We start from the raw sequence: 27,552 nt of genomic DNA on the forward strand, positions 1-27,552 counted from the left end.
ACAGTGCTGATTCTGACACCGCAAGCACTGCTCAATTCTCATTTATTTCCTACTGGTGACGCTTTCACCAAAGGCCGTGCTACGTTGTTCTGAACCCCTTTCAGGCCATCACTATTTCCTCTTTTATCTTTGCCTAGAAATGTGATGTTTGGGCAAAGAAGGAAAAGGGAAAGTAAGAAACAGGGATGAGTGGGAGAGAGACAGCAGGAAACAGGGGTGGGAAACTGGACACTGCAGCTTTCTCACAACCCCTGACAGGGTGCGTCATCGGATGCTCATTATTTTACTTAAGAGTACAATGAGATTCCAGAACATCAGCCAAATCTCTAGTCTAACCTGGGCATAAAATTGCATGCTGAAATAAAATACATTTTTCTCCAAATAATTTATTAAAAATTACACTTGATATTCATGTGGAAATTAAGACCAAATTGCAATATGCTTTCCATTTCCAATGTACAAAGAGTTTTGTTCCTGACAATGACAAATTCTAAATGATAAGTAAAATAAATATGGCATTTATTTAAGTAGTGTGAGCCACAGGTTAATCTTAAGTGGTGTTTGGTTGATGGGAGAGAAAATGCTCCATCAGAATTGTTGTAAGAACTTTCAAATGTGCTTGACATGCATTCGGGAGTGGTGACTTACACCTGTAATCACAGCACTTTGGGAGGCCGAGGCAGGTGGATCACCTGAGATCAGGAGTTCAAGACCAGCCTGGCCAACATGGTGAAACCCCATCTCTACTAGAAATACAAAAATTAGCCAGGTGTGGTGGTAGGCGCCTGTAATCCCAGCTACTTGGGAGGCTGAGGCAGGAGAATCGCTAGAACCCAGAAGGCAGAGGTTGCAGTGAGCCAGGATCCCACCACTGCACTCCAATCTGGGTGAGAGAATGAGACTCTGTCTTAAAAAAAAAAAAAAAAAAAGATTCTTAGTTTAACGGTTTCGGGTTATAGCTCCAGGGATGGGGGTGGGGATGATTGACTATGCATTTGATATGTATTTTATTAATCATAAGGTTCTTTCCCCCATAGCAAAGTACATATAAATGCAAAGCTTTAGTGCTTAGCTGACTGTAATAGGACATCTTCATAAAAGGAATACACTTAACACCTCAGTCAATAAGCCAGAGAATCTTATGCTGCACAAATGTGCAGTTTTAATGTGTTGCTCAGGCTATAGTATTATTTTTAAGTTTTTGGTTTTGTTTTATACCATGCATTTATTTCCCTCTGAATTAATCACAGGTACTTTCTTTAACATAAACTATTTTAAGTATAAACTTTATTCCTGAATATTTTCAGATGCATTCTGCTAGTTCAAATAAACTCACACAGACATTAATCCAATTTGAATAACTACATATGAATGAGGCTACAGTATTATTCAATCCAGAGTGTGTCACTTCCGTTCATGAAGGCTTGCTATGCATAAATATAAAAATATTTTTTCTTCTGATGCTTTTACTTTTGAAGTACTCCCTACAAGGGACTTAAAAAAAATTAAAGAGCTTTCAAAGTGTTCTGTTAGGCTATGATTTGAGGGGGAGATGAATGGAAATGGCTAATGATAGTTATTTAACTGGAGATATTTGTGGTAACATGCGAAAGTATAAACGAACTCCAACAAACTCATTTTTCCCTGAAACTTTTGGTGGAAAATTATATATTATTTTGAGACAGGGTCTTGCTCTGTTGCCCACGCCAAGCTGGAGTGCAGTGGCATGACCTCGGCTCACTGTACCCTTGACCTCCTGGGCTCAAGCGATTTTCTCATTTCAGCCCACTCCCAAGTATCTGGGACTACAGACATGTACCACCACTCTTGGCTAATTTTTATTTTTTTTTGTGGAGATAGGGTTTCACCATGTTGCCCAGGCTGGTCTTGAACTCTTGGACCCAAGCAATCTGCCCATCTTGGCCTCCCAAAGTGCTGGGATTACAGATGTGAGCCATTGCACCCAGCCTATTATTTTGAAAGGTTATTCTGCCTTTACTGAAATGCAACAAACGGTTATTGAGCACCTACTATATTATTATATAGTCCATTCCTACTAGGCTACCGCAGCCATTGATGATCTTATCTCTTCCTTTGTGTGTGTGTGTGTGTCTGTGAAGCTGTTTGTATATTTTTGGTTAGTTTGCTTGCAAAGCAGCTTGGAGAAGTTTCATCCACTTTTTTTTTTTTTTTGAGACGGAGTCTCGCTCTGTCGCCCAGGCTGCAGTGCAGTGGCACCATCTTGGCTCACTGCAAGCTCTGCCTCCCGGGTTCACGTCATTCTCCTGCCTTAGCCTCCCAAGTAATTGGGACTACAGTCACCCGCCACTGCGCCCAGCTAATTTTTTGTATTTTTAGTAGAGATGGGGTTTCACCATGGTCTCGATCTCTTGACCACGTGATCCGCCCACCTCGGCCTCCCAAAGTGCTGGGATTACAGGCGTGAGCCGCTGTGCCCGGCCCGTTTCATCTACTTTTTATCAGTTCATTGGTTTTATAAAGCATCTCAGAAAGTGGACCCAGAAATCGCAGATCTGCCATTAGTATTTATTCTTTAAAGATACTTTGGAGATTCATTTTCTTGAGTGGCACTGCCATGCTCATTCAGTGAAAACCTGTGGGGTATAGAAATGGAACGGAGAGTTTTAAACAGCTCTGCCGAAACAGTACTTTGGGCTCCATACTTCACTGTCCTTAGGCATTGAAACCATCACCTGGTTTGCATTCTTCATGACTGAAGTTAACTTAAAACAAAAATGGTAGGAAAGCTTTTCTATGCTTCGGGTAAGAGACAAATTTGCTTTTGTAGAATTGGTGGCTGAGAAAGGCAGACAGGGCCTGACTAAAGAAGACATTTGTCACCACTAGCCACCAAGTGAAGTTGTGGAACCCAAAGGTGACAGCCATGGAAACGTAGATCATCAGTTCTGCTAAGTAGTTAGGGGAAGAAACATATTCAAACCAGTCTCCAAATGGGATCCTGTGGTTACAGTGAATGACCACTCCTGAAAGGGTAAAAGAAGATCTCATAAGCATTTAAAGGTTTGAAAAGAAAGTTTCACCACTTCACTCCCAAATCATTTACAGAAACTTTTTTTATTTTTTTGAGACACAGTCTTGCTCTGTTGTCCAGGCTGGAGTGCAGTGGTGCAGTCATGGCTCACTGTAGTCTCATCCTTCCAGGCCCAGGCAATCCTCCCATCTCAAACTCCCCAGTGGCTAGAACCACAGGTACGCACCACCATGCCTGGCTCATTTTTTGAATTTTTCGTAAAGACAGGGTCTGCCTATGTTGTCCAGGTTGGTCTCAAACCGCTGGACTCAAGTGATCCTCCCACCTCAGCCTCCCAAAGTGCTGGGATTACCAGTGTGAGCCAACCTGCCCAGCCCAGAAACTCTTATTTAGAAGAGTATCATAGATGTGTGTAAACCACCATCTTGTCACACTTCTGTCAGTCTATTACATATTGAAAAGTCATCTGCTTAGGTTAAATTGTCAACTGTCAATAAGCACAAGAGAAAAGCCAGTTACTCCAGCAATTCTCCAAGCTACTACTTAAGAGCTCAGACTACTCCAGAGTCAGACTGCACAAGTTTAAATCCTGGCTCTCCCACTTACTAGCTGTGTAACTTTAGATAAATTGCTTAACCTCTTTGTGCCTTAGTTTCCTCATCTGTAAAATGAAGACTGGTCTGTCATCTCATGTCGGCATTGTGAAGCTGTATGTAAAGCACTCAGAACAGGGCCTGGGACAAAATAAGTACTTGATAAATATTAAAACTATTCAATTTTTTGGCCGACGCGGTGGCTCATGCTTGTAATCCTAGCACTTCGGGAGACTGAGGTGGGCGGATCACCTGAGGTCAGGAGTTCGAAACCAGCCTGGCCAACATGATGAAACCCCATCTCTACTAAAAATATAAAAATTAGCCAGGTGTGGTGGCACATGCCTGTAATCCCAGCTACTTGGGAGGCTGAGGCATGAGAATCGCTTGAACCCAGGAGGCGGAGGTTGCCGTGAGCTGAGGTGGCGCCACTGCACTCTAGCCTGGGTGACAGAGTGAGAGTCTGTCTCAAAATAAATAAATAAAATAAAATAAAATAAAATAAAATAAAATAAAATAAAATAAATAATAGGCCAGGCACAGTGGCTCACGCCTGTAATTGGAGCACATTTTATTAAAATAAAATAAATAAATAAATAAAACACTATTCAATTTTTTTTTTGAGACAGAGTCTAGCTCTGTCACCCCAGCTGGAGTGCAGTGGCATGATCTCGGCTCACTGCAACTTCTGCCTCCCAGGTTCAAGTGATTCTAGTGCCTCAGCCTCCCAAGTAGCTGGGACTACAGGTGCCCACACCACTACACCCAGCTAATTTTTGTATTTTTAGTAGAGACGGGGTTTCACCATGTTGGCCAGGCTGATCTTGAACTCCTGACCTCAGGTGATCCGCCTACCTTGGCTTCCCAAAGTGCTGGGATTACAGGCGTGAGCCACTGTGCCTGGCCTATTCAATTTCTAGTATTTCAAAAAACCTAATGGAAACTGTACCTGTGATAAGTCAACACAAACTAACTTAAAGGTCAAGTTTTTATGCTGTGGCTGGTACTAACTCCATGGTAACACTAGTTCTCACATACTGATGAGACACAAAATGTAGAATCACAGAATGTCGGGGCTACTTGGGTCCAGAGAGGTCTTTCAATGTAAGGCTCTCATTTTCACAGATAGGAAGATCGAGGCCCAGAGAAGTGTCTTGCCAAAAATAAATATTTGATATAGTCAACTAACTAGGGCAGGAAGGAAAAGTATGCAGGCCCATGGAGAACTAACTTCTGAGGGTTAAAATCCATATGCGGAGGCTTTAAAAGAGGTCTCACCTGCTTTATTTTTCCTGAGATTGCCGAGAATTACATGGCACTTATACTGATGGGCAGATGACCAGATGAACATCATCATCCCGAGAATATGGAACCACCGTGCTTGCATCAGTACATTTTTCCCTGTTACGTAGGCTATAGGAATAAGAATTGTTAGCCAACACTAAACAATTTCACAGACTCAGGGAATTAAACAAATCATTTAGTCAGCAGAAACACAATTATCTACTTATTCTGTTCCTCAATATCCTAATGTAATTTCCCAAGTACAAAGAGGGGAACCTGTTCCTCAATATCCCGATGTAATTTCCTGATGTAATTTCCCAGTACAGAAGGCAGAGCTCTGTCTCTCTGGACAAAGGAGATATGTTCATCAGTTACGGGCAGCTTTAGTCCCCCTGGCAGAGAATTCCATACAGACACATTCTCTTGCTTCTTCTCTAAATGGTTCAAGCACAAAGTTCAGCTCCCCTACTGTGATCTACTTTCGCATGGTAAGACTCTTTTGTGTTCACCTTGCTAAGTCCAGTTTTAAGTCTTCTTATGTTTTACAGTGAAGAAAAACACTTTCTAAGGAAATCTCTCTCTGAGCTACCATCCTGCTAGGGAGAGCCTGAAAGCAGAATGCTGACTTGACTAGCTCGAGCCAATGAAGGAAATCACCAGTGGAAAGGCTACCAGGGGGCTTTCTCAAAAGAGGGGGACAGTAAACTGCAAGATGAACAACTCGATGCCATCCAGGTCTGGATAAGAGAGAACACAGTCGAGAGACTGAGTTTCAGGAGTGGAAACACTCAAAGCATCTTCCACTTTCTTTGGCTGCTAGGAAGAAGGGAAAAACACAGACCACCTGATGACCTGTGGAGCAAACCACTGGCTTCAGAAAAGCAAACAGAGACTTCCCTCTGAGCAGCAGGAAGCAGTTAGCCTAGTCTGAGGCTTGACTGAAGAAACAAATGTGTCCACTGATAATGGGCAAGAGCCTGAGGCTCTGGAGCCAAGGCGGAACCCTAAAAAGCTGATTCAAGTAAGAGAACCCAGGATCATGCAATTCCACATGGCCACCTCGAGGCAGGAATCAGTTAATGATAGTTAAGGACTGATGAAAATCCACCGGTCTACCTGTTTCAGTTTATTTTTTAAAAGCTTGTTTTATATAATCAATCTACTATAGTCTTTTAGTGTTTACAAGTTGAGGCATTTAACTACTAGGTTATATTTTTATAAGTTCAAAACAGACTGGGTACAGCGGTTCACACCTGCAATCCTGGCACTTTGGGGGACCAAGGCAGGAGGATCACTTGAGGGGTTTGAAACCAGCCTGCCAATATAGGGAGAACCTGTCTCTACAAAAATGAAATAAGCAAAATATTAAAAATACAGTTTTAAATCTGATAGGCTTCAAGAGCAAGTCAACAGGATGAAAAGTTAGAGTGTCTGGAAGTTCAAATCACTAACAAGTCCTTTACTCTAAATGCAGAGAATTTACCTATGGGAAAAAGGATTTGTTAAGGGTAATGCCAGAATTATAATGCAGGAAAAGGGAGGCAGATGGAAGGGTCACATTTCCTCAGTTCTACTCAGTATTTAATTATTTGTTTATTCACTAGTTAAGGAGTGCCTACTAAGCCTGGCCCTGCTGCAGGTACAAAGGATAAAGCAGGAAATAAGTCAGGCAAGATCCCAGTCCTTATAGAGTTACATCCTAGTTTGTAGAGTCTTCTTTTCACTTTAAGAAGAACCCTGTGAAATCAGTATGTGTCAGTAATTACTAATGAAGGCTCTGAGGCTCAGAGAAGCTCAATGAGCCAAATGCAGGCCCAAGAGACTCTGGAGCCCATGTTATTTCTATCACACCCTTTGGTTGGCAAATGCCCCAATGTGTTTTCTCTCAATGAATTACTGAAACCAACTTTCCCCATATTGTCCCAAATGATCCCAGATGACCCTTGAAGGACAAGAGGTGAAACAGAAAACAGCTTCAGGAAGGAGTGCTTGGAAAGTTATTTTTATGGGCTCCTCTTCCTTGACTGTCTATGCAGGAGGGAAGACAGAAGTTGAGATGCAGCCAGTAGAGGAAACTCTGGGAGAGGCAGGTAATGCCAACAGACATGAACACACTGAAAGCTAGCAGCCACCAAGCGCTCTGCAAAGTTCCTTTAGGGGGAGAACCAGCACTGCCCACCAGGAATGACAGCCCCTTCCATTGTACTGGCTGGCAGAATGCCACCACAGACATGCCAGGGAGGAGTAAGTCCAGAGGAATCAGACAGAGAGATGCTAGCTAAGTGGCTGGAGCCAATGAATAATTCATGAATTGAGAAAGATCGTCAATAAATCCTCCTTTAAAATCACTCCTCTAGTCAGAGGCCTTAGGTTGAGCTACAGCAAAAGAGAAGACTTTCATGGGGCACTCGTACCAAAATCTAACCTGAGGAGGAAGCTCACTCACAGATTGTTGGAAATCGCTAGAGTTTACGAGGATGGATAGGGCAGCTGGAAACACGGAGCCCTGGGTTTAGAGACAATGGTCATTACAGACCTACAGGGTCTAGACTGACAGATACTAAGGCTGCAAGGTCAGGTTAACCTCAGCACTATAAACTCATTTCTATCACCCCAAGTGACTTGATTTCTTTATAATCATGCATTGTTTTTACAAAAATGGTAGTCATATGTGTTAGATAACGTCCCCTCCTCCCCCCATAAAACAAAAAATCCATTTCATTTCCTTCTCCTAAACAAGGTCATGGTTTGGCTTCCCTCTTCCTGGCTAGTGAGAGCTTAGAGACTAAAACACAATTTTCACTATCACAGTACTCTTTGTCCTCTCCCCTCAGGCAGCATCACTTGAAGAAAAGCTCTGTTGTGATGGGAACAATCACAAGAACTAAGTGGCAACAAAACGGCTCCCCACCCGCTCTGCAAATCCCAACTCCATGCAAGCACCACTCCCTTCCCTCATTTTCTTTTCTTTTTTGAGATGGAGACTCGCTCTGTTGCCCAGGCTGAAGTGCAGTGGTGCGATCTCAGCTCACTGCAACCTCCACCTCCCGTTTCAAGCAATTCTCCTGCCTCAGCCTCCCCAGTAGCTGGGACTACAGGCGTGTGCCACCACACCTGGCTAATTTTTTTTTTTTATTTTTAGTAGAGACAGAGTTTCACCATGTTGGCCAGGCTGGTCTCGAACTCCTGGCCTCAAGTGATCCACCTGCCTCGGCCTCCCAAAGTGGTGGGATTACAGGTGTGAGCCACCATGCCCGGCCTTTTTAAATCGATTTGAGGCTCATCTCCTCAAAACTCTGCAAAATGCACTGGGCCTGTCTCTTTCTTTTGCATGTCTTACAATGCTCAGCACAGCACAAACCCTGAGAGCACCTCATATACCCTGGGGTGGGAGGGAGCTCCTGGCAGGGCTGGACCCACTCACCATTCCTGCCATCCATTGGCACTTGGCTTAGCACAGTTAGGCCAACAAGGACATAGTAGACAAGTCCAAAACAGTACTGTACGACGTGAATCATGACATTGGAGAAGACACTGACGTAGAGGCACTCGAAGAGTCTTCGTAAGCTGTGCAGCCACAGAAATACTAGCACTAAGAATGCAGACAGCGCCAGCTCCCCTCCTACAATTCAGAAGGCGATAGGGTCAGCATTTCTCTTCCGGGATTAATCCAAAGTTTTGTTTTTCCCTACTGTTAAGGAGAGTATGAAATTCCGTCTAACATCTTCCTTTTTGGTAGTAAGGAAGAAATGGGCCAAATGAAGTCAAGGAATTTGACTTCACTCAAATTACACAGTTATACAGTAATCTAGTGACAGGGCTGGCCCAAACACCCATCCCTCGACTCTGCTTCATTGTTTGACAGCCTTCCAGGCTTCATGGGACATCATGGTCAGGAGGTCTGTGAAGAGGTCTGTGGCTCTCCGGTCCCTGGCACTAACAGCCAGATGCAAACTGTCTGGAAGAGTTCCCAGTGGCCTCTGAGTGGCCCCAGCCATGGGATTCCCAGCATCTCAGGCACCACAGAGGCAGAGACGGGGACAGGAACAGAAACAGAGTTATGCATTTCTTTCCACATTAAAAACAAGAAATTATACTTTTAGAGGGATGGTGAGCCCAAGATCTACTTCCCCACCTGTCTTTCATGACCTGCCCACCAAAAAATCTGAAGAAAAGCTGGCTTTAAAAAACACACACTTAGTTTTTCTCTTTATTTTTTGTTTTTTGGTTAATTTTATGTGTCAACTTCTTTATTTTATTTTTGAGACAGGGTCTTGCTCTGTCACCCAGGCTGGAGTGCAGTGGCATAGTCAGACCTCACTGCAGCTTTGAACTCCTGAGCTCAAGTGATCCTGTCTCAGCCTCCCCGAGTAGCTAGGACTACAGTCATGTGCCACCACCCCTGACTAATTTAAAAAAAATTTATTTTTGTAGAGACAGGGTCTCCCTATGTTGCCCAGGCTGGTCTCGAACTCCCGGCCTCAAGCCATCCTCCATCCTCAGCCTCCCAAAGTGCTGGGATTTTAGGTGTGAGATACCACACCCAGTCACTTAAAAAAAAAAAAAAAATGAGTCACAGGTGGGCGTGGTGGCTCATGCCTGTAATCTTAGCACTTTGGGAGGCTGAGGCGGGTAGATTGCCTGAGCTCAGGAGTGAAACCTCATCTCTACTAAAAATACAAAAAATTAGCCAGGCATGGCAGCAAGCTACTCGGGAGGCTGAGGTAGGAGAATTGCTTGAACCCAGGAGGGGGCAGTTACAGTGAGCCAAGATCGGGCCACTGCACTCCAGCCTGGGAGACAGAGTGAGACTGTATCTCCATTAAAAAAAAAAAAGTCTCATATACACACACACACACACACACACGCATGCACAACACCAGAAAGATGCAACTTAATTAACTTTTACAAATTAAGTCAACCAATCCCACCCATATAACAGCACTCAGATCCAGAAACAGAACACTTTAGGGAGCTGAGGTTGGAGAAGAGTGCTTGAGACCAGGAGTTTGAGACCAGCCTGGGCAACACAGCAGGCTGCCCATCTCTAAAAACATTTAAAAAAATTAGCTGGGCACGGTGGCATGCACCTGTAGTCCCAACTACTCAAGAGGCAGAGGAGGGAGGATCGCTTGAGACCAGGAGTTAAAGGCCGGGGTGAGCTATGATCATGCCATGGCACTCCAGCCTGGACAACAGAGCGGGACTCTCTCTCTTAAAAAAAAAAAAAAGAAAGAAAGAAAAAGAAAAAAATGAAACAACCAAAAGAAATAGGCTGGGTGCAGTGGCTCATGCCTGTAATCCCAGCACTTTGGGAGGCCAAGGTGGGTGGATTACGAGGTCAGGAGTTTGAGACCAGCCTGGCCAACATAGTGAAACCCCGTCTCTACTGAAAATACAAAAATTAGCCAGGCATGGTGGCACATGCCTGTAGTCCCAGCTACTCAGGAGGCTGAGGCAGGAGAATTACTTGAACCCGGGAGAGGGAGGTTACAGTGAGTTGAGATCAGGCCACTGCACTCCGCCTGGGCAACAGAGCCAGACTCTATACTAAAAAAAAAAAAAAAAAAAAAGGGCTGGGCGCCGTGGCTCAAGCCTGTAATCCCAGCACCTTGGGAGGCCGAGACGGGCGGATCACGGTGAAACCCCGTCTCTACTAAAAAATACAAAAAACTAGCCGGGTAAGGTGGCGGGCATCTGTAGTCCCAGCTACTCGAGAGGCTGAGGCAGGAGAATGGCGTAAACCCGGGAGGTGGAGCTTGCAGCGAGCTGAGATCTGGCCACTGCACTCCAGCCTGGGCGACAGAGCAAGGGAGACTCCGTCTCAAAAAAAAAAAAAAAAAAGAAAGAAAAAGAAACAGAACACGACCAGCACCCCCTAGTGTTCCCTTCCAGGCACTACCCCTCCCCCAAACTTACCATGGGGAACAACCCCTATCCTGACCTCTATCAGCACAGATTAGCTTTGACTGTTTTTGTATTTTAAATGAACTAAAACTTAGTTTTAACTCCTTAGAAACAAGTTAAAGCAAACAAATAGAATTCCTCATATCCTCACAACCAACCCTCCAAATACGAAACCACCCCAGTCAGTCCCACAGTAAACAAAGAGATGACGTTTTAATGAGTGGAGTGAGATCCGCTGATGTATCCTGCCCTCCCAAAGAGGATGTACACGGGTTTGCTCTTTTTTTTGAGATGGAGTCTTGCTCTGTCACCCAGGCTGGAGTGGAGTGACATGATCTCAGCTCACTGCAACCTTTGCCTCCTGGGTTCAAGCCATTCTCCTGCCTCAGCCTCCTGAGTAACTGGGATTACAGGCATGTGCCACCATGCCCAGCTAATCTTTTGTATTTTTAGTAGAGACAGGGTTTCACCATGTTGGCCAGGCTAGTCTCGAACTCCTGACCTCAAGTGGTACACCTGCTTCAGCCTCCCAAAGTGCTGGGATTACAGGCATGAGTCACTGTCTACCGTGCCCAGCAGGGTTTGTTCTTTTTTTTTTTTTTTTTTTTTGAGATGGAGTCTCACTCTGTCCCCTTAGTCTAGAGTGCAATGGTGCAATCTTGGCTCGCTGCAACCTCTGTCTCTTGGGTTCAAGCGATTCTCTCACCTCAGGCTACCGAGTAGCTGGGGTTACAGGCATGCGCCAGCACACCCAACTAAGTTTTGTATTTTTAGTAGAAACGGAATTTCACCATGTTGGCTAGGGTGGTCTTGAACTCTTGACCTCAAGTGATCTGCCCACCTTGGCCTCCCAAAGTGCTGGGATAACAGACATAAGCCACCACACCCAGCTGGGGTTTGCTCTTCTAATTGTCATCTCTTGCAACTAGTTTCTCTGGTTATACAGAAAAGGACTGTTTCCAGGGTGCCAGTGGTTTGGCCACTGGAACAAAGGACAGAGATAAAACCAGAACAATTTGTTTCTAATTCTGCCCCTCACACTCTGCCTGACCTTAATTGAGGACATTTCATAGTTTTCACCTTCAATTCTTTATTTTTATTATTATTTTTTTTGAGACGGAGTCTCACTCTGTCGCCCAGGCTGGAGTGCAGTTGGGCGAGCTCAGCTCACTGCAAGCTCCGCCTCCCGGGTTCACACCATTCTCCTGGCTCAGCCTCCCAAGTAGCTGGGACTACAGGTGCCCGCCACCACGCCTGGCTAATTTTTGTATTTCTAGTAGAGACAGGGTTTCACCCTGTTAGGATGGTCTCGATCTCTTGACCTCGTGATCCGCCCGCCTCGGCCTCCCAAAGTGCTGGGATTACAAGCGTGAGCCACTGTGCCCGGCCCAGTTCGTTATTTTAAAAACTGTGCTGGCTGGGCGCACTGGCTCACGCCTGTAATCCCAGCACTTTGGGAGGCCCAGGCGGGTGGATCACCTGAGGTTGGGAATTTGAGACCAGCCTGACCAACATGGAGAAACCCCATCTCTCTAACAAAAATACAAAATTAGCTGGGCATGCCCATAATCCCAGCTACTCAGGAGGCTGAGGCAGGAGAATCGCTTGAACCTGGGAGGCAGAGGTTGCGGTGAGCGGAGATCATGCCATTGCATTCCAGCCTGGGCAACGTGAGTGAAACTCCGTCTCAAAAAACAAAAAACTGTTTTACATATTCTTCATCCTGATGCTGAGGATGGCAAATTTAAAGGCTATTTTGTAATCGTCTGTTCAACAACTGTTTAGTCAGTTTTATTATACTACCAAAGCATTGCAGCATAACTTTTTTTTCCATGTTTTTCAAAAAGCAATTTTTATTTATTTTATTCATTCATTTATTTATTTATTTGAGATGAAGTCTCCCTCTGTTGCCCAGGCCTGGAGTGCAGTAGTTCGGTCTCAGCTCATGGCAACTTCCATCTCCCAGGTTCAAGCGATTCTTTTGCCTCAGCCTCCCGAGTAGCTGGGATTACAATAAGCGCCTGCCACCACACCCAGCTAATTTTTGTATTTTTAGTAGAGTCAGGGTTTCACCCCATTGGCCAGGCTGGTCTTGAACTCCTGATCTCAAGTGATCCACCCGTCTTGGCCTCCCAAAGTACTGGGATTACAGGTACGAATGAAAAAGTAATTTTTAAATCACATTTCTGGAGTTCTAAGTCATGATTTTGGTTGGAACAGTATAAATGATAACTGTTTCCAGACAAAACCGATGGATCCTAAAAGCTTTCCCCCTTTTGTGTAAAGACTTCTTTATACATTTATCAACAGTACTAAAAATACCAGAGGGAGGACAGCCAGTTCTATACACAGCACAGCACTTGCTGGGAAGTCAGAAGTGCTAACTCTTGGCTCTGTCTCCTTCTCAGGGAAGGGCTTAGGGACATCCCTTTGGCCATCCAGCAATGAACCGTGCAAAGCTCTTTTTTGCCCTCATCCTCCACTTCCCAGGCCCTTCTGAGGAGGCGCCTGAGAGAGGAGACAAAATGCCAAAAACCGCTCCCTTGCAGACAGGAACGACAGGAATAGGATGCAGTGTTGTCATAAGCCGGGGGAGTCCTTACCCTGGAACTGTGCCGCCCCGAGAATTCTGAGCAAACCATGAAGCCAGCTTGGAAAAGGTGCTCCCAGGAACAGAGATTGAGTAAGGCACCAAAGCAGGAAGCCATTCCACAGCACTGAGATGATATAAAAGTGGGAAAAATATCTGCAAAAGGAAAACAAGTGAGGCAATAATTAGGTTAAATCCACTTTAAGCTGTTATACGGGAAGATTATTTTTAGTTTCTCTGTCTTTCCCCACCCCTCCATTCCCAAAGTATACTTTTGCTTTTTAATAGAATCCGAATCCTGTAGGTGTTCAGATTTTTAAAATTTCCTTTCAAATAATGGGACCAGTTAACTTTCAGGAAATAGAGGCCTCTCTGAGGTTAACAAGAACACAACCGACTGTGTTAAACTTAGAATAAAGTTTAGTTAGCAATCTCTCAGATTGCTGGGTAACAGAATTGGGTTCAAGTTCCCAAAACGGAGGCTGCAGGTCCTTGCAAAGAGAACCTAGATTGTGCTAAAACAAGCTAAATCTGTGAAAGATTTTGATTTCTATATCCCAAACAATATTGCAGTAATAGCCATACAACTGCTACACACGATTTGCATAATCACAGACACTTGGGGCTAGAGGAAGTAAAAGATCTTTAGGCATGACTCAGTGTTTTTCCAAATTAGGTTGACCTAAATTACTTTTATTATACCATGACTAATACTACAATCATAAAACTAGGTATTAACTCCTTATGGTTATAATTCTCAGACAACTATAGGGCCTGTTTTACAATCAACACATCTACAAACTAAATACAAACAGGACCACAAAACCAATGCAATTGAAATTAGCAATGTTAATTTAATGTGAAAGACGATGTTGATATGCTGAAACAAAAAAAATCACCCTATATGGCACAAGGGCCTAGGGCCTAGCAGGTTCTTCTTTTTTTTTTTTTTTCTTTTGAGACAGGGTCTTGCTGTGTCGTCCAGGCTGCAGTGCAGTGTCGTGATCACAGTTCACTGCAACATTGACCTCCCAGGCTCAAGTGATCCTCACACCTCAGCTTTCCAAGTAGCTGGGACCACAGGCGTGTAGTAGTCCACCATGCCTGGCTAACTTTTAAATTTTTTATAGAGATGCAATCTCCCTACGTTGCCCAGGCTGGTCTCAAACTCCTGGGCTCAAGAGATCCCTCCCACATTGGCTTCCCAAAGTGCTGGGATTACAGGTGTGAGCCACCATGTCCAGCCCCTCATGGGTTCTTTTGAGGTCTGTTTATGTATACTTTTCTATTTTTTTCTATTCATTCTGAAATCTTTCTGACTCTATAGAGTGCCTGGCGGTCATCTGGCTTTCCCTGGTCTTCAATACATCGTGTATATATTAAATCCCACTCCTTCTTTTCTTTTTCTCATTAGTCTATGACAATAAAAGACAACCTGGCGCCAAAAGAGGATTAAACATAATCTCAGGGGCTCCTCCAGATGATCCAGAATATGCTTGTAAGAGAATGCACAGCCCCTGAGATCATGCCTACACACTCAATCTGATAAACTCTGATCCAACCTGATCATTCCATGGCAACCCACTCCACTCTGCCAATTACTGTTAGCAAATTCTATCACTGGCCAGGCATGGTGACTCATGCCTGTAATCCCAGGGCTTTGGGAGGCCAAAGTGAGAGGATCCCTTGAGGCCAGGAGTTTGAGGTTATAGTGAGCTATGATCCTGCTTCTGCACTCCAGCCTGGGTAATAGAGCAAGACCCTGTGTCTTAAAAAATAAATAAATAAATAAAATTTTACCACTGGATTTGCCATCTCTGGCCACACAGAACAAGAATTTTATTTCCACACAATAGCTCTTAAACTATTTGAAGAGAGCCATCCTGTGATTCCCAATTGGGATCTTCTCCAGGCTCAAGAGCCTACTTTTCACAGAAGTTCACGCATCAAGGTCAATCGCCACCCGTGGCTACTGATCTTCCGTTATACCACAGGGTCTTCCTTAAGATACGCTTCCCACAACTGACCCCAGGTATGGGCTGAGCTTCGTGGAGCAGAGTGGAAGGTCAAGAACATGCTATTCTGCAGCCTCCCAGGGAAAGGCAGGAGGGACAGCTTCTGAAGGACAATTTCTCGACCAGCCACTTTACCTACTTAATTTTTTCACAAATATTTACTGAGCACTTCGAATGTGTTGGGCAATATTCTAGAAGCTGGGGACTCAGCAGGGAGTAAACAGACCAGGTCTCTGCCTTGATGGAGTTTACCTTACAGTGGAGAGTCAGACAGTCAACAACTAAACTTGCAGACATCTAGCATAATGCTGGGTCAGGGGACAGAGGGTGCAGAGGGGAGGCTGTTCTGGATGGGTGGTCAAGGATGGCTTCTCTGGAAGTGACATTTGGCTAGAAGGAGTCATCTGTTTGGATTTCCAGGGGAAGAACTTTCTAGGCAGAAGAAATAACAACTGCAAAAGCAATGAGGTGGGTGTATATTAGCAGTGTTCAAGGAACATTAAAAGACATCTGTGCCGCTGCTGTGGCATGGCCAATAGTGAGTGTAGAAGGTGAGGCAGGAGTGGGGAGAGGACATGAAGCCCTGTAAGGCCACTGGGTTTTATAATGAGGAGCCATTTGGGCAGAGGAGTGACTTGAGGTAGTAATTTACATTTTAAAAATCCCTCTAGCCTACCCGGGAGGTGGAGGTTGCAGTGAGCCAAGAGTGCGCCATTGCACTCCAGCCTGGGCAACAGAGTGAGACTCTGTCTCAAATAAATTAAATAAATAAATAAATAAATAAATAAATAAATAAATAAAATCCCTCTAGCCTGAGCAACATAATGAGGCCCCATCTCTACTACAAAAAAAAAAAAAAAAAAAGAAAAGAAATAAAAAAAATTTGCCGTGTGTGATGATGCATGCCTGTAGTTCTAGCTACTCGGGGGGCCAAGCAGTAAGTGGTGGTCATGCCACAGCACTCCAGCCTGGGTGACAAAGCGAGATTCTGTCTCAAAACAAACAAACAAAACCCTAAAAATCCCTCTGGCTGATGGATTCTGGAGATAGGTGGTGGTGATAGTTGGATAACAAGATGAATGTATTTAAAGCTACCTAACTATATATTTAAAAAAATTTAAAAAGTAAAATTTAAGTTATGTATACTTTACTACAATAAAAACATTTTAAAAGGCAGCAAAAGACGCTGGGTGCGGTGGCTCAGGCCTGTAATCCCAGCACTTTAGGAGGCCGAGGTGGGCGGATTACCTGAGTTCAGGAGTTCCAAACCAGCCTGGCCAACATGGTGAAACCCTGTTTCTACTAAAAATACAAAAATTAGCCAGGCGTGCTGGCACATGCCTGTAATCCCAGCTACTTCGGAGGCTGAAATAGGAGAATCGCTTAAACCCAGGGGGCAGAGGTTATAGTGAGCCGAGATTGCACCACTGCACTCCAGCCCGGGAGACAGAGCAATACTTTGTCTCAAAAAAAAAAAAAAAAGGAGGCAAAAGAAAGCATTGGTCATATATTTCATTATTCTTTAAGTGAAAATATATCCCTCTGGTAACTACGTAGAGAATAGTCTAGTTGTGGAGGTAAGAGGTACGAGGTAGAGCGTGGCAAAACAGTTAAGACTATTTAATTCATCTTCACAACAATCCTATGAAGCTTATATGGTTATTTTCATGTGGCAGATGAGAAACCCAAGGCTCAGAGAGGTTAAGTTACTTATCCAATGTCAGACAGTAAGCGGCAGCCCTGATGACTGTGAAGTTAAAATCATACTATTGTGCTCTCATTCATGCAATCTAGGCATGCCTGAACTTGCTTTTCTATCCTTATGTTACACGTACCGATTTATATCAAGCCTAAAGTCAAGCATATCACTCAAGTGGGTTTTGTGTAAGTTGCTAGGCTACACCATGCTGTGCTCTACTTGTGTCATGGTGTCTTTCATTCACGGGCATATTGTGTTGCTTTTTATTCCCACATTTTGTTTTGCTTGCCTGATTTCCCTCCATACATTTTCTATTCTTTTTTCTTCTTTTAGACTGAGTCTCGCTCTGTCACCCAGGCTGGAGTGCAGTGGCACGATTTCGGTTCATTGCAAACTCTGCCTCCCGGGTTCACGTCATTCTTCTGCCTCAGCCTCCCGAGTAGCTGGGACTACAGGCTTCTGCCATCACGCCCGGCTAATTTTTGGTATTTTTAGTAGAGATGGGGTTTCACAGTGTTAGCCAGGATGGTCTGGATCTCCTGATCTCGTGATCCGCCCACCTTGGCCTCCTGAAGTGCTGGGATTACAGGCTTGAGCCACCGCACCAGGCCTATACATTTTCTATTCTTTAGAGCAAGTCATAGCTCTTGTTTGTTTTTAAAGACCCAGCTTGAACCTCCAAAAGCTGATCTAAAATCTCCACTGTCGTCTGTTTTGGACGCTCTCCTTTTTTCCTCCTTTGGCACTATGCTTACTTGTAGCACTTGTCCAAGTCCTTGCAAGTAGGGATAAGGGGATCCTTATAGGATAATACAAGGTGCTGAGTGAGCCCTCCCTCGCTTAACAAACATTTGAGTGCTTACTTTAAGTCACAACTGCTCCAGGCTCTGGGGATACAGCAGCAAACGCAACAGACAATTCCTGCCCTCGTGGAGCTTACACAAGCGTACGCACACACACACGCACAAAGTAAATTTTATAGCATGTCAGGTGATACTACTGAGAAAACTAAAGTAGAAAAGGGGAAGAAGGAATGCTTGGATGGCAGAATTATAATATCAAACAAAATAGACACGGAGGGGCCTCATTGAGAAGGTAATATTTCAGTAGAATTACAGGAAGTGAGGGGATAAACCACGTGGCTATGTGGGGAAAGGCCTTTCCAGGTAGAGGGAAACAGGCAGTGCAGGTAGGAGACAAAACTAGCAGAAATGCCATCAAACCTGGAATAGAGCCAGACAGGGCAAACTAGAGATAAAGTCAGTAAGGTAGTGGGAATGAGACCATATGAGGTCTTGGGCTTTTACTGTGAGTTAGAAGCTACTCTACGGTTTGGGGCCTACAAGACATAATCTATTTTTAATAGTAATACGCATTTGCCGGCCGAGCGCAGTGCCTCACGCCTGTAATCCCAGCACTTTGAAAGGCTGAGGTGGGCAGATCATCTGAGGTCAGGAGTTCAAGACCAGCCTGGCCAACATGATAAAACCCCATCTCTACTAAAAATACAAAAATTAGCCAGGTGTGGTGGGGCACACCTGTAGTCCCAGCTTCTTGGGAGGCTGAGACAAGAGAATCACTTGAACCCAGAGATAGGAGGCTGCAGTGAGCCCAGATTGCGCCACTGCACTCCAGCCTGGGCAACAGCGTGAGACCATCTCAAAACAAACAAACAAAAATGTACTTGCTGACTGCTGGAACAGACTCCAGGCCCCAGTCAGAGGCGTTATGGGATTAAGGCGGGGAATTAATGTTTACTGAGTTCTGGTTAGATCCCTGGCCCTGTGCTGAATGCTTTAATATCACCACCAATGAGACCAACAGGTGCTATCGTGTCCAAAATTGGTTCCTTCCGGTGGGTTTTTGGTCTTGCTGACTTCAAGAATGAAGCTGCAGACCCTGGCGGTGTTACAGTTCTTAAAGATGGTATGTCTGGAGTTTATTCCCTCAGATGTTCAGATGTGTCCAGAGTTTCTTCCTTCTAGTGGGTTGGTGGTCTCACTTGACACCAGGAGTGAAGCCGCAGACCTTCGTAGTGAGTGTTACAGCTCATAAAGGTAGTACAGACCTCAACAGTAAGCAGCAGCACGATTTATTGTGAAAAACAAAAAAACAAACCTTCCACAGCATAGAAGTGCGGGTTGCTGCTCCCAGCTCCGGTGGCCAGCTTTTATTCCCTTAATTGGCACCACCCATATTCTGCTGATTGGCCCATTATACAGAGTGCTGATTGGTCCATCTTACAGAGTGCTGATTGGTCCATTTTACAGAATGCTGATTGGTCAGTTTTTACAGAGTGCTGATTGCTGCGTTCACAAACCTTTAGCTAGACACAGAGCGCTGATGGGTGCGTTTTTACAGAGCGCTGATTGGTGCCTTTACAAACCTTTAGCTAGACAGAAAAGTTCTCCAACTCCCCACTCAACCCAGGAAGTCCAGGTGGCTTCACCTCTCACTATTATGCTAATACTCTAATGCACACCATCACTATCTCTTGCCTGGACCACCACAGTAGCCTCTTATCCAGTCTTTTCCACATGATGGCCAATCATCCTTTAAAACATAAATCACACAATGCAATGCCTCCCCCTCCCACACAAAGCCCTCAGTAGCTTCCACTCACTCAGAATAACATCCAAACTCCAGCATAGGTTGCAAGGCCCCGGCAAGCTGCTGTCCCCCCAACCCCATCCATCCTTCTGTGTTGTCACTCATGCCCACTCCAGTCTTGCTCATGATCAAATAACCCTGCTGGATTTCCTCTAAAGCACTTGTAGTCATCTGAAATTATCTGGCTGGTTTTACAATATTTATTGACATGTTACTGTCTGCCTTCCTAGAAGATAAGCTCTAAGGAGCCTAGAATGATTCCTGGCACACAGTAGGTATCTATAAACACTGGTTAAATAAATGAATGAGAGAAGGTAAGCACCTCTTCTGAAGTTACTCTCAGAGTAGGCATCCAGCTGATCGACAAACTAATTAAACCTCAAACCACTTTTTGTCATTCATTCAAAACACACTGACCAAGGTCCTTATTACCAGTCAGGCGTTACGCTAGGGATATGGTAGCAAACAAGACAAAAATAAACGCATGAAAAGTTTACAGTCTAGAGCAGGGGTTCTCACCATTTCTCCATCATAGACCCCTTTGACAGTTTGGGGAAGGCTACAGCCCTTCTCAAAATACAAGCACAGGAGTATGGCATGACCATGGGGAAGCAAGAGAAAACCAGGAAATATGCGACCATGAAGCGAATGCTTAGTCTCGGAGATCAGAGGCTTAAAGAAAAGGATAGATTAAAACCTAAAAAGAAAGAAAAGAAGGATCCCAGTGTGTTAAAGGAAAGAGAAATTCCCCAATACCCTACCTGCTTATTTTTCCAATATAATACACAGCTGGGCCCCCCTTACCACATCCTCATTGATACCAACCTTTGCCGACTTTTCCATAAAAGCCGAACTGGACTTAGTGCAGTCCATGATGGGACTGTCTGTATGCCAAGTGTATTCCTTGTATAACTGATTATATAATGCCTGAAATTGAGAAATTGGAGCAGAAGTATCAAGTGACTCTAAGAATCACCAAGGATCCAAGATTTGAAGGATTACCATGTACACACAAAGGAACCTATGCAGATGACTGCTTAGTACAGAGAGTAACTCAGCGTAAGTGTTATATTGTGGCCACAGTTGACTGGGACCTTAAAAGAAGAATCCCTAAGGTTCCTGGAGTTCCTATCATGTACATTTCTAACCATAGATACAACATTGAATGAATGCCAGATGATTATGGAGCCCCTCGATTCTAATTCTTATAAGATAGTTCCTCTGCCTTTCTTCAACGAACTTTTTCTTATTGCCAGTTCATTACACATGCAAGAGCGTGAATTATTATTCTGTTGACCTATTTGCTCTATTATGAGCTGAGGATGGTTAAATATGCTCACCCCCGCCTTTTTTTTTTTTTTTTTTTTTTGAGATGAAGTTTTGCTCTTGTTGCCCAGGCTGGAGTGCAGTGGCACAGTCTCAGCTCACTGCAGCCTCTGACTCGCAGGTTTGGGCGATTGTCCTGCCTCAGCCTCCTGAGTTGCCAGCTAATTTTTTTTTTTTTTTTTTTTTTTTTTGTATTTTTAGTAGAGACAAATACATATTTTTAGCACAGAAAAATATGCCTTGGCCTCCCAGGGTGCTGGGATTGCAGGTATGAGCCACCATGCTTGGCCTGCTCACTTTTTGATGCTGTTTTGAAATTGATATTTTGTCTCATAAAAATGTTAGGCAAGGCCGGGCACAGTGGCTCACGCCTGTGGTCCCGGTGCTTTGGGAGGCTGAAGTAGGTAGGTAGATCTTCTAAGGTCAGGAGTTCAAGACCAGTTGGCCAACATGGTGAAACCCCATGTCTACTAAAAATGCAAAAACTGTCTGTGCATGGTGGTGCGTACCTGTGTTCCCGGCTGCTGGGGGGCTTAGGCAGCAGAATCGCTTGAACTCAGGAGGTAGATGTTGCAGTGAGCCGATATTGCGCCATTGCACTCCGGCCTGGGCAACAAGAGTGAAACCCTGTCTCAAGAAAAAAAAAGAAAAAAAAAAAAGAAAATTTAGTCCAGGCACACAGTGACTCATGCCTATAATCCCAGCACTTTGGGAGGCCAAGGTGGGCAGATCATCTGAGGTCAGGAGTTCCAGGCCAGCTTGGACAATATGGCGAAACCCCATCTCTACTAAAAATACAAAAAAAATTAGCCAGGTGTGGTGTCATATGCCTGTAATCCCAGCTACTGGGGGTGCTGAGGCAGGAGAATCGCTTGAACCCAGGAGGTGGAGGTTGCAGTGAGCGGAGACTGGGCCATGGCACTCCAGCCTGGATGACAGAGTAAGACCGTCTCAAAAAAAAAAAAAAAAATTAATGATAGTCGAAAAGTACAAAATCTTAGACAGGAAAAATACGTTTTATGCCTTTTTTGAGTTATATTGTACAGTGTGTTGCATATGCTTAATAATGGAGTATTACACATTTCAAAATTGATGTTCTCATCACAGAAGTGTATCTGAAGTATTGGATATGTTAACTAGCTTGATTTAATTATTCCACATCTCATCCACAATTTATGACATCACTTTGTAACCTATAAATTTATACGATGATAAATTGTCAATTTTTTATACAAGCATAAAGTAAAATGCAGCGGGCTTACAAAGGAAACCAATTACAGTGACATACAAGTAATGCAACTACTAAAAAACAAATTTGCAATATAGTAATATGTATATTTCTTTCTTTCTTTTTCAGACAGAGTTTTAATCTTGTCGCCCAGGCTGGAGTGCAGTGGCGCAATCTTGGCTCACTTCAACCTATACCTCCCAGGTTCAAGCTATTCTCCTACCTCAGCCTCCCGAGTAGCTGGAATTACTGGTGCTCACCACCATGCCTGGCTAATTTTTGTATTTTCAGTAGAGATGGGGTTTCACCATTTCGGCCAGGCTGGTCTCGAACTCCCAACCTCAGGTGATCCACCCGCCTCAGCCTCCCAAAGTGCTGGGATTACAGGCGTGAGCCACTGCACCCGGCCTGTAATATGTATACTTCTTAATGTGTCTAATAACAAGATCTAGTGGTGAAAGACTACAGTGTTCTCATAGCGATGAAAACAGTAATATTTTGAGGTATCATCAATATTCTTAATGTAATATAAAAAAACTATCACAGAGTTGCAGGCACTGCTAATTCTACTGTGGTTTGTAGATTATATTCATAATTAAGGCAATGCTAAATTTCAGCTAGAGGTTAGTGAAAACAACGACATAACTTTCTTCCAATCCAAGTTTGCCCTGAATTCTATCCACAGATCCTCTGAACCTCCAGTTAATGCTCCCTGGATTCCAGTGGGGAAAGTCTGGGCAGCTCTTTTTGCCTCTAGAGCCCAATTCAATTGCAAAGCTTCGATACCATTTGGAATCATTTTGAAATTTAAGAAGTTCTTCTACATTCACTATGCAACCCAGAGCATCATGATACATGTTCGAGGTTGCCTGTTTATTCAGACTTTCTGGGAAATCAAAACTCTAGGAACCAAAAGGAAAACAAAAAAAAGCAACCATCACCTCAATTAAAAAAAAAAAAAAAAAAAAAAATCTACCAGACAGGAGTCATGGAAACAAACATTCCAAGAACCGATTTTAGGTTTTATTCTTGCCTCCTTAGGAAAGAAAAAAACAATTCCAAACAAAATTACCTACATACTATCTTATTTGCAGAAATGTGATTTACAACTGCCTATTTTTAACTATAGCAATTATGAACTTCTTTTCATTTTTAAGAGTACTGCTAGAGGGCCAGGTGCAATGGCTAATGCCTGTAATCCCAGTACTTTGGGAGGCCAAGGCAGGTGGATCACTTGAGGTCACGAGTTCAAGACCAGCCTGGCCAAAATGTTGAAACCCCATTTCTACTAAAAAATACAAAAATTAGCTGGGCATGGTGGTGTGCACCTCTAGTCCCAGCTACTCAGGAGGCTGAGGGAGGAGAATTGCTTGAACCCAGGAGGCAGAGGTTGCAGTGAGCCAAGATCAAGCCACTACATTCCAGCCTGGGTGACAGTGAGACTCCATCTCAAAACAAAAGAGTACTACTAGATTTTGCACAGGAAAAATATTCAAATATAAGTATCAAGGTTAACGTTACCAAATGATTTTAAATTTGGATTAACCAAGATATTTACTAAATGCTACCATCTGGGATAAATCCATTCCTACTTGATCTTTCACACAGATTGAGCTTCACATGGTACAAGATATTTCCCATGAAGTATACCAGAGCGGAAGAGCTTGGGATTTAAATTCCAACAGGCAGGGTTCAGGTACCACCCTTGCTAGTACTAGCATCATTGCACAAGTGCTATCTTCTAAGTTTGAGTTTGCACATGTGTAAATGGGAATAATGACAATAACATCTCCCTCACAGGTCTACTGTGAGGATTAAGTGAGGAAAGGCATGTACTCCTTAGTAGTCATCACATAATCATATACGTAAGCACTTAGTCAATGGTGGTTACTATTAATAAACCAGTAAAATCTCTCTTACATGCTCCTTAGCCATTAACATACTTTTTAAAAATGATAAAAGTGATAAGCATCTTGTCAATGAAGACTCTTTGGAAAATACAGAGACATATAAAAAAGAGGCCATAGACTCTTACCTCCACCCAAGTCTATCTCCCTTTTTCATATAAACAGGGGTACAAAATTTGAAAAGAGAGTAATACATGTATAAATTTTTTGGAGACACTGTCAGTTTTGATGCAAGTTATCTTTTTTTTGTTGCAATAAAAATGCCTTTCATTACTGGTCTGGATGTTTTGTACCTTCTCCAGTACTAAAAGAAACGTCTGTTTAAATTTAGAGAGAGGGGGGAAAAAGGGCACTTGAACACTATGGGAGGTTCTACTGTAGAATTCTGGAAGAAGAAAAAGGTGTAAATTATTTCACAATACAGTAGAAATTACAGGAAGTCCAAAGAGTACCAATTGTTACAGTAATGAATAAGGAAAAGGCACCAAGTCTCTTTCTTGACTGTCATATAATAACAGACTTGAGTTGCAACAGCTGGTGTGTATGCAAGTTCAGGGGATGATTTCACACGTGCCATTTAATCCAGGTACACTAGACTAGTACCTTTCTCAAAACTCAGAAAATAAATTGCTGCGAAGTTAAAAGGACTTAACCCTGATTACAAATGGGGTAACAGGTAATTTTTTGCTTAAAGAGAGCCTCTAGGAAACAGGAGGTTTGATCAGTTTGTTTCATGTACTTCTACTTCTTCCCTTTAGGGTGCCTCAGAATGACCTGGTTCTCCCTTCTCTGTGTTAACACCTGACACATCTTTCTCCGACAGTCAAAACTCACAGATTATCCAAGTTTTAGAAGCCAAGTTATACTCGTCCCTTTGTTGCCTGCGGACCTGGGGCACTGCCTATGAGTGTTTCAAGCGATAACCCAGATGTTTTTAAACTTTTTTTAAAAAAATTTTTTTAATACAAGGTCTTTCTCTGTTACCCAGGCTGGAGTACAGTGGCATGATTGTAGCTCACTGCAGTCTCTAATGCCTGATCTCAAATGATCTTCCTGCCTTCATTCCAAGTAGCTGGCACTACAGGCACACGCCACCACGCCCTGCCAATTTTTTATATTTTCAGGAGAGACAGAGTCGCACTATATTTCCCAGCCTGGTCTCGAACTCCTGAGCTCAAGCGATCCGCCTGCCTCGGCCTCCTAAAGTGCTGGGATTATAGGCGTGAGCCACTGCGCCCGGCCTAAGATGCATCTTAAGAGGCACTGTTCTATTTCTACCATCTCGAATAGTATTTGGCCAACTCTTTCCAGCTGTGTCCTGAATTCAAAGTGGAAAAAGGAGAAGAAAATTATAACAGGTCTCACAATCTCTGATTCTATTCAAACCCTGACGATTTAATCTTTCGCTGAACTGGGTTACAGAATCTTTCGAAAGTCAAATGGAGCTTCGGGACGGGCCTGCCTATGACGTGCACCTTGGATCACCTTCCCCAGGGGCACCTGCCTAGGTGCGGGCTAGGGCGACTCAGTCCTTTGTTCCCACTGCGAGGGTTGGGGAGAGAAATGGGGGAAGCCGAGGCCGAAGAGCCAGCCTGACTTCATTTCCACAAATGATTCTGGTGACCTCAAGTTAGAGTATGAGCCACTGGAGTGCAGGGGACCGGCAAGAGGAGAATCTGGGGCAAGGGGGACTTCATTTTGCCGCCTAAATTCGGATGACCAGGCCTAAATTTGGATGCGTTGCCACTTTCCACAGGGAAAGGCTCCGTGCGGCTACCAGTTCACATTCCTCCAGCCGAGTGCAAGCGGCTCCGCTCTCCCTCGGCGTCCGCGGACACCTGGGCACTGCTCCCCCGAGCGACGCAGCAGCCCCGGCATGGCCGGGGTCTGGCGGAGGGAGCGCCGTGCTGCGCCCGGGAACCCGCCGGGGCCTCATAGGCCGGGTCCCGCCTCTGCTGCCCCCTGCCGGTTGCCCGCGAGCCGGGGCGCCCTGAACTCTCCGCGCCTGGGCCACCGCGGCTCGGTTACCTCTTGGGGACATCAAAGGCGCGGCAGGCGGCGGGGCGCGGCGGCTCCCCACACTTCGTTTTCCCATAGCGTATCAGGTCCTGAAAGATCGCGCAGCCCGGGAGCAGGCCAGGCGGCAGGAGCTGCAGCAGTAGGGTGAGCAGGAAGGCGGCGGTCAGCGTGAGCCACACCGCGCGCAGCGGGTTCAGCGCCGAGAGCTCGGCCTCCGCCCAGGGAGACATGTCCCGCGTGCCCGCCTTCCGAGCTGCTGGCGCCCCCACCGCCCGCTTGTCCGCGGAAAAGCGGCCACTGGCGCGCCGCGCGTAGGTCTCAGCCTAGCGGGACGTCGGTGACGTGGTGCGGGGCGGGGACGCGCAGAGCCCCTCCCGGAGTCGCTGCTCAGCCGCGGAGGTCCTTGGTCCCGGTTGTGCTGGCGCAGGCTAGTCGCTCGCAGTCCCTAATCTGGGTATGGAGATACTTAGATGGAGTTCGAGAATATGATTAATCAGAAGTAAAGACGCAAAACAGATGAGACCACGTGTCTGCCACTCTTATCAGCATTATCTCCAAGGCAAAAAATGGAAACCTTACATGTTCCACTTTATTTAGCTAAATTGTGCTACACTAACATGTTCGAATATCATGCAGTCATTGAGAATTATTATGACGAGTGTAGAAACACGGAAAGCTGTTTAGGAAACAGTATGTGAAGTGGAAAAAAAAACCAGCTGTAAAAATACATAGCTGTGATTGCAAACAACTGTATTAATATGAATGTTTGTATATATGGATAAGGCAGATCACACACAAAAATGAATAATCGTGTTAGGATGTTGGAAATGTGTTGCATATGTGTATAATGTAAACATGTAGACAAGTAATTGCACGTAATAATAAAAATTATAGTGGTAAAAACTGTGTTTAAAAAACAGCGGTCGCTTCCCAATAGGGTTTCAATCCTTAGAAGCAAAGTTTTTAAATTCCATCAGCTGTTTCCTGTAACATTTATCTCAGGTAGTGATAATGCTATTTATTAACTCACTGATTTTAAACAACACTGATTTTATTTACTATAAGTGAAAATCTAGCTCTTTTAAGTATTTAAAAGCCTTTAAAATGTTAATTCTGAAATATTGTATGCCTACTGTATGACAGGCATCATTTTGGATACTGAGGACAGAGGGGTTTACAAGACAATTGTCACTGCCTGTTTGGAGCTTATATTTTTGAGACTGGGTGGTGGGTGAGAAGTGGAAGAGGGGAGAGGTAGCCAACTCATCACCCTTACCCCAATGAGATAGCCGATGTGTGTGTTGAATAAACATCAGGGTGGGTAGGTTAGTGGGACTTTGGATTGTTAAATGACCAAGCTT

At 44.3% G+C, this 27,552-nt stretch overlaps 1 protein-coding gene and 1 pseudogene across 3 annotated transcripts in view; one reads left to right on the top strand and one right to left on the bottom strand.

Moving 5' to 3' along the window:
• The window catches only part of SRD5A3 (steroid 5 alpha-reductase 3), a 45,344-nt gene extending 18,589 nt beyond the window's left edge, over positions 1-26,755 (bottom strand). The window contains exons 1-5 of one of the 3 annotated variants that reach the window (XM_073017366.1): positions 26,201-26,741; positions 13,401-13,543; positions 8,315-8,512; positions 4,885-5,019; positions 2,203-3,005 (exon numbers count right to left, since the gene is read on the bottom strand). In XM_073017366.1, the coding sequence (XP_072873467.1) occupies positions 2,746-3,005; positions 4,885-5,019; positions 8,315-8,512; positions 13,401-13,543; positions 26,201-26,421 (957 nt within the window). In that variant the 5' untranslated portion in view covers positions 26,422-26,741 and the 3' untranslated portion in view covers positions 2,203-2,745. Of the gene's footprint in view, positions 1-2,202; positions 3,006-3,027; positions 3,748-4,884; positions 5,020-8,314; positions 8,513-13,400; positions 13,544-26,200 lie in introns of those variants that run through there. The other 2 variants (XM_073017368.1, XM_073017367.1) reach the window with 2 other exon arrangements.
• LOC103235667 (rRNA-processing protein FCF1 homolog pseudogene) lies at positions 20,131-21,157 on the top strand (annotated as a pseudogene).
• Positions 26,756-27,552: the final 797 nt, after the last annotated feature.

This window comes from Chlorocebus sabaeus, chromosome 7 (assembly GCF_047675955.1).
Source record: "Chlorocebus sabaeus isolate Y175 chromosome 7, mChlSab1.0.hap1, whole genome shotgun sequence".
In the NCBI taxonomy this organism is placed as follows: domain Eukaryota; kingdom Metazoa; phylum Chordata; class Mammalia; order Primates; family Cercopithecidae; genus Chlorocebus; species Chlorocebus sabaeus.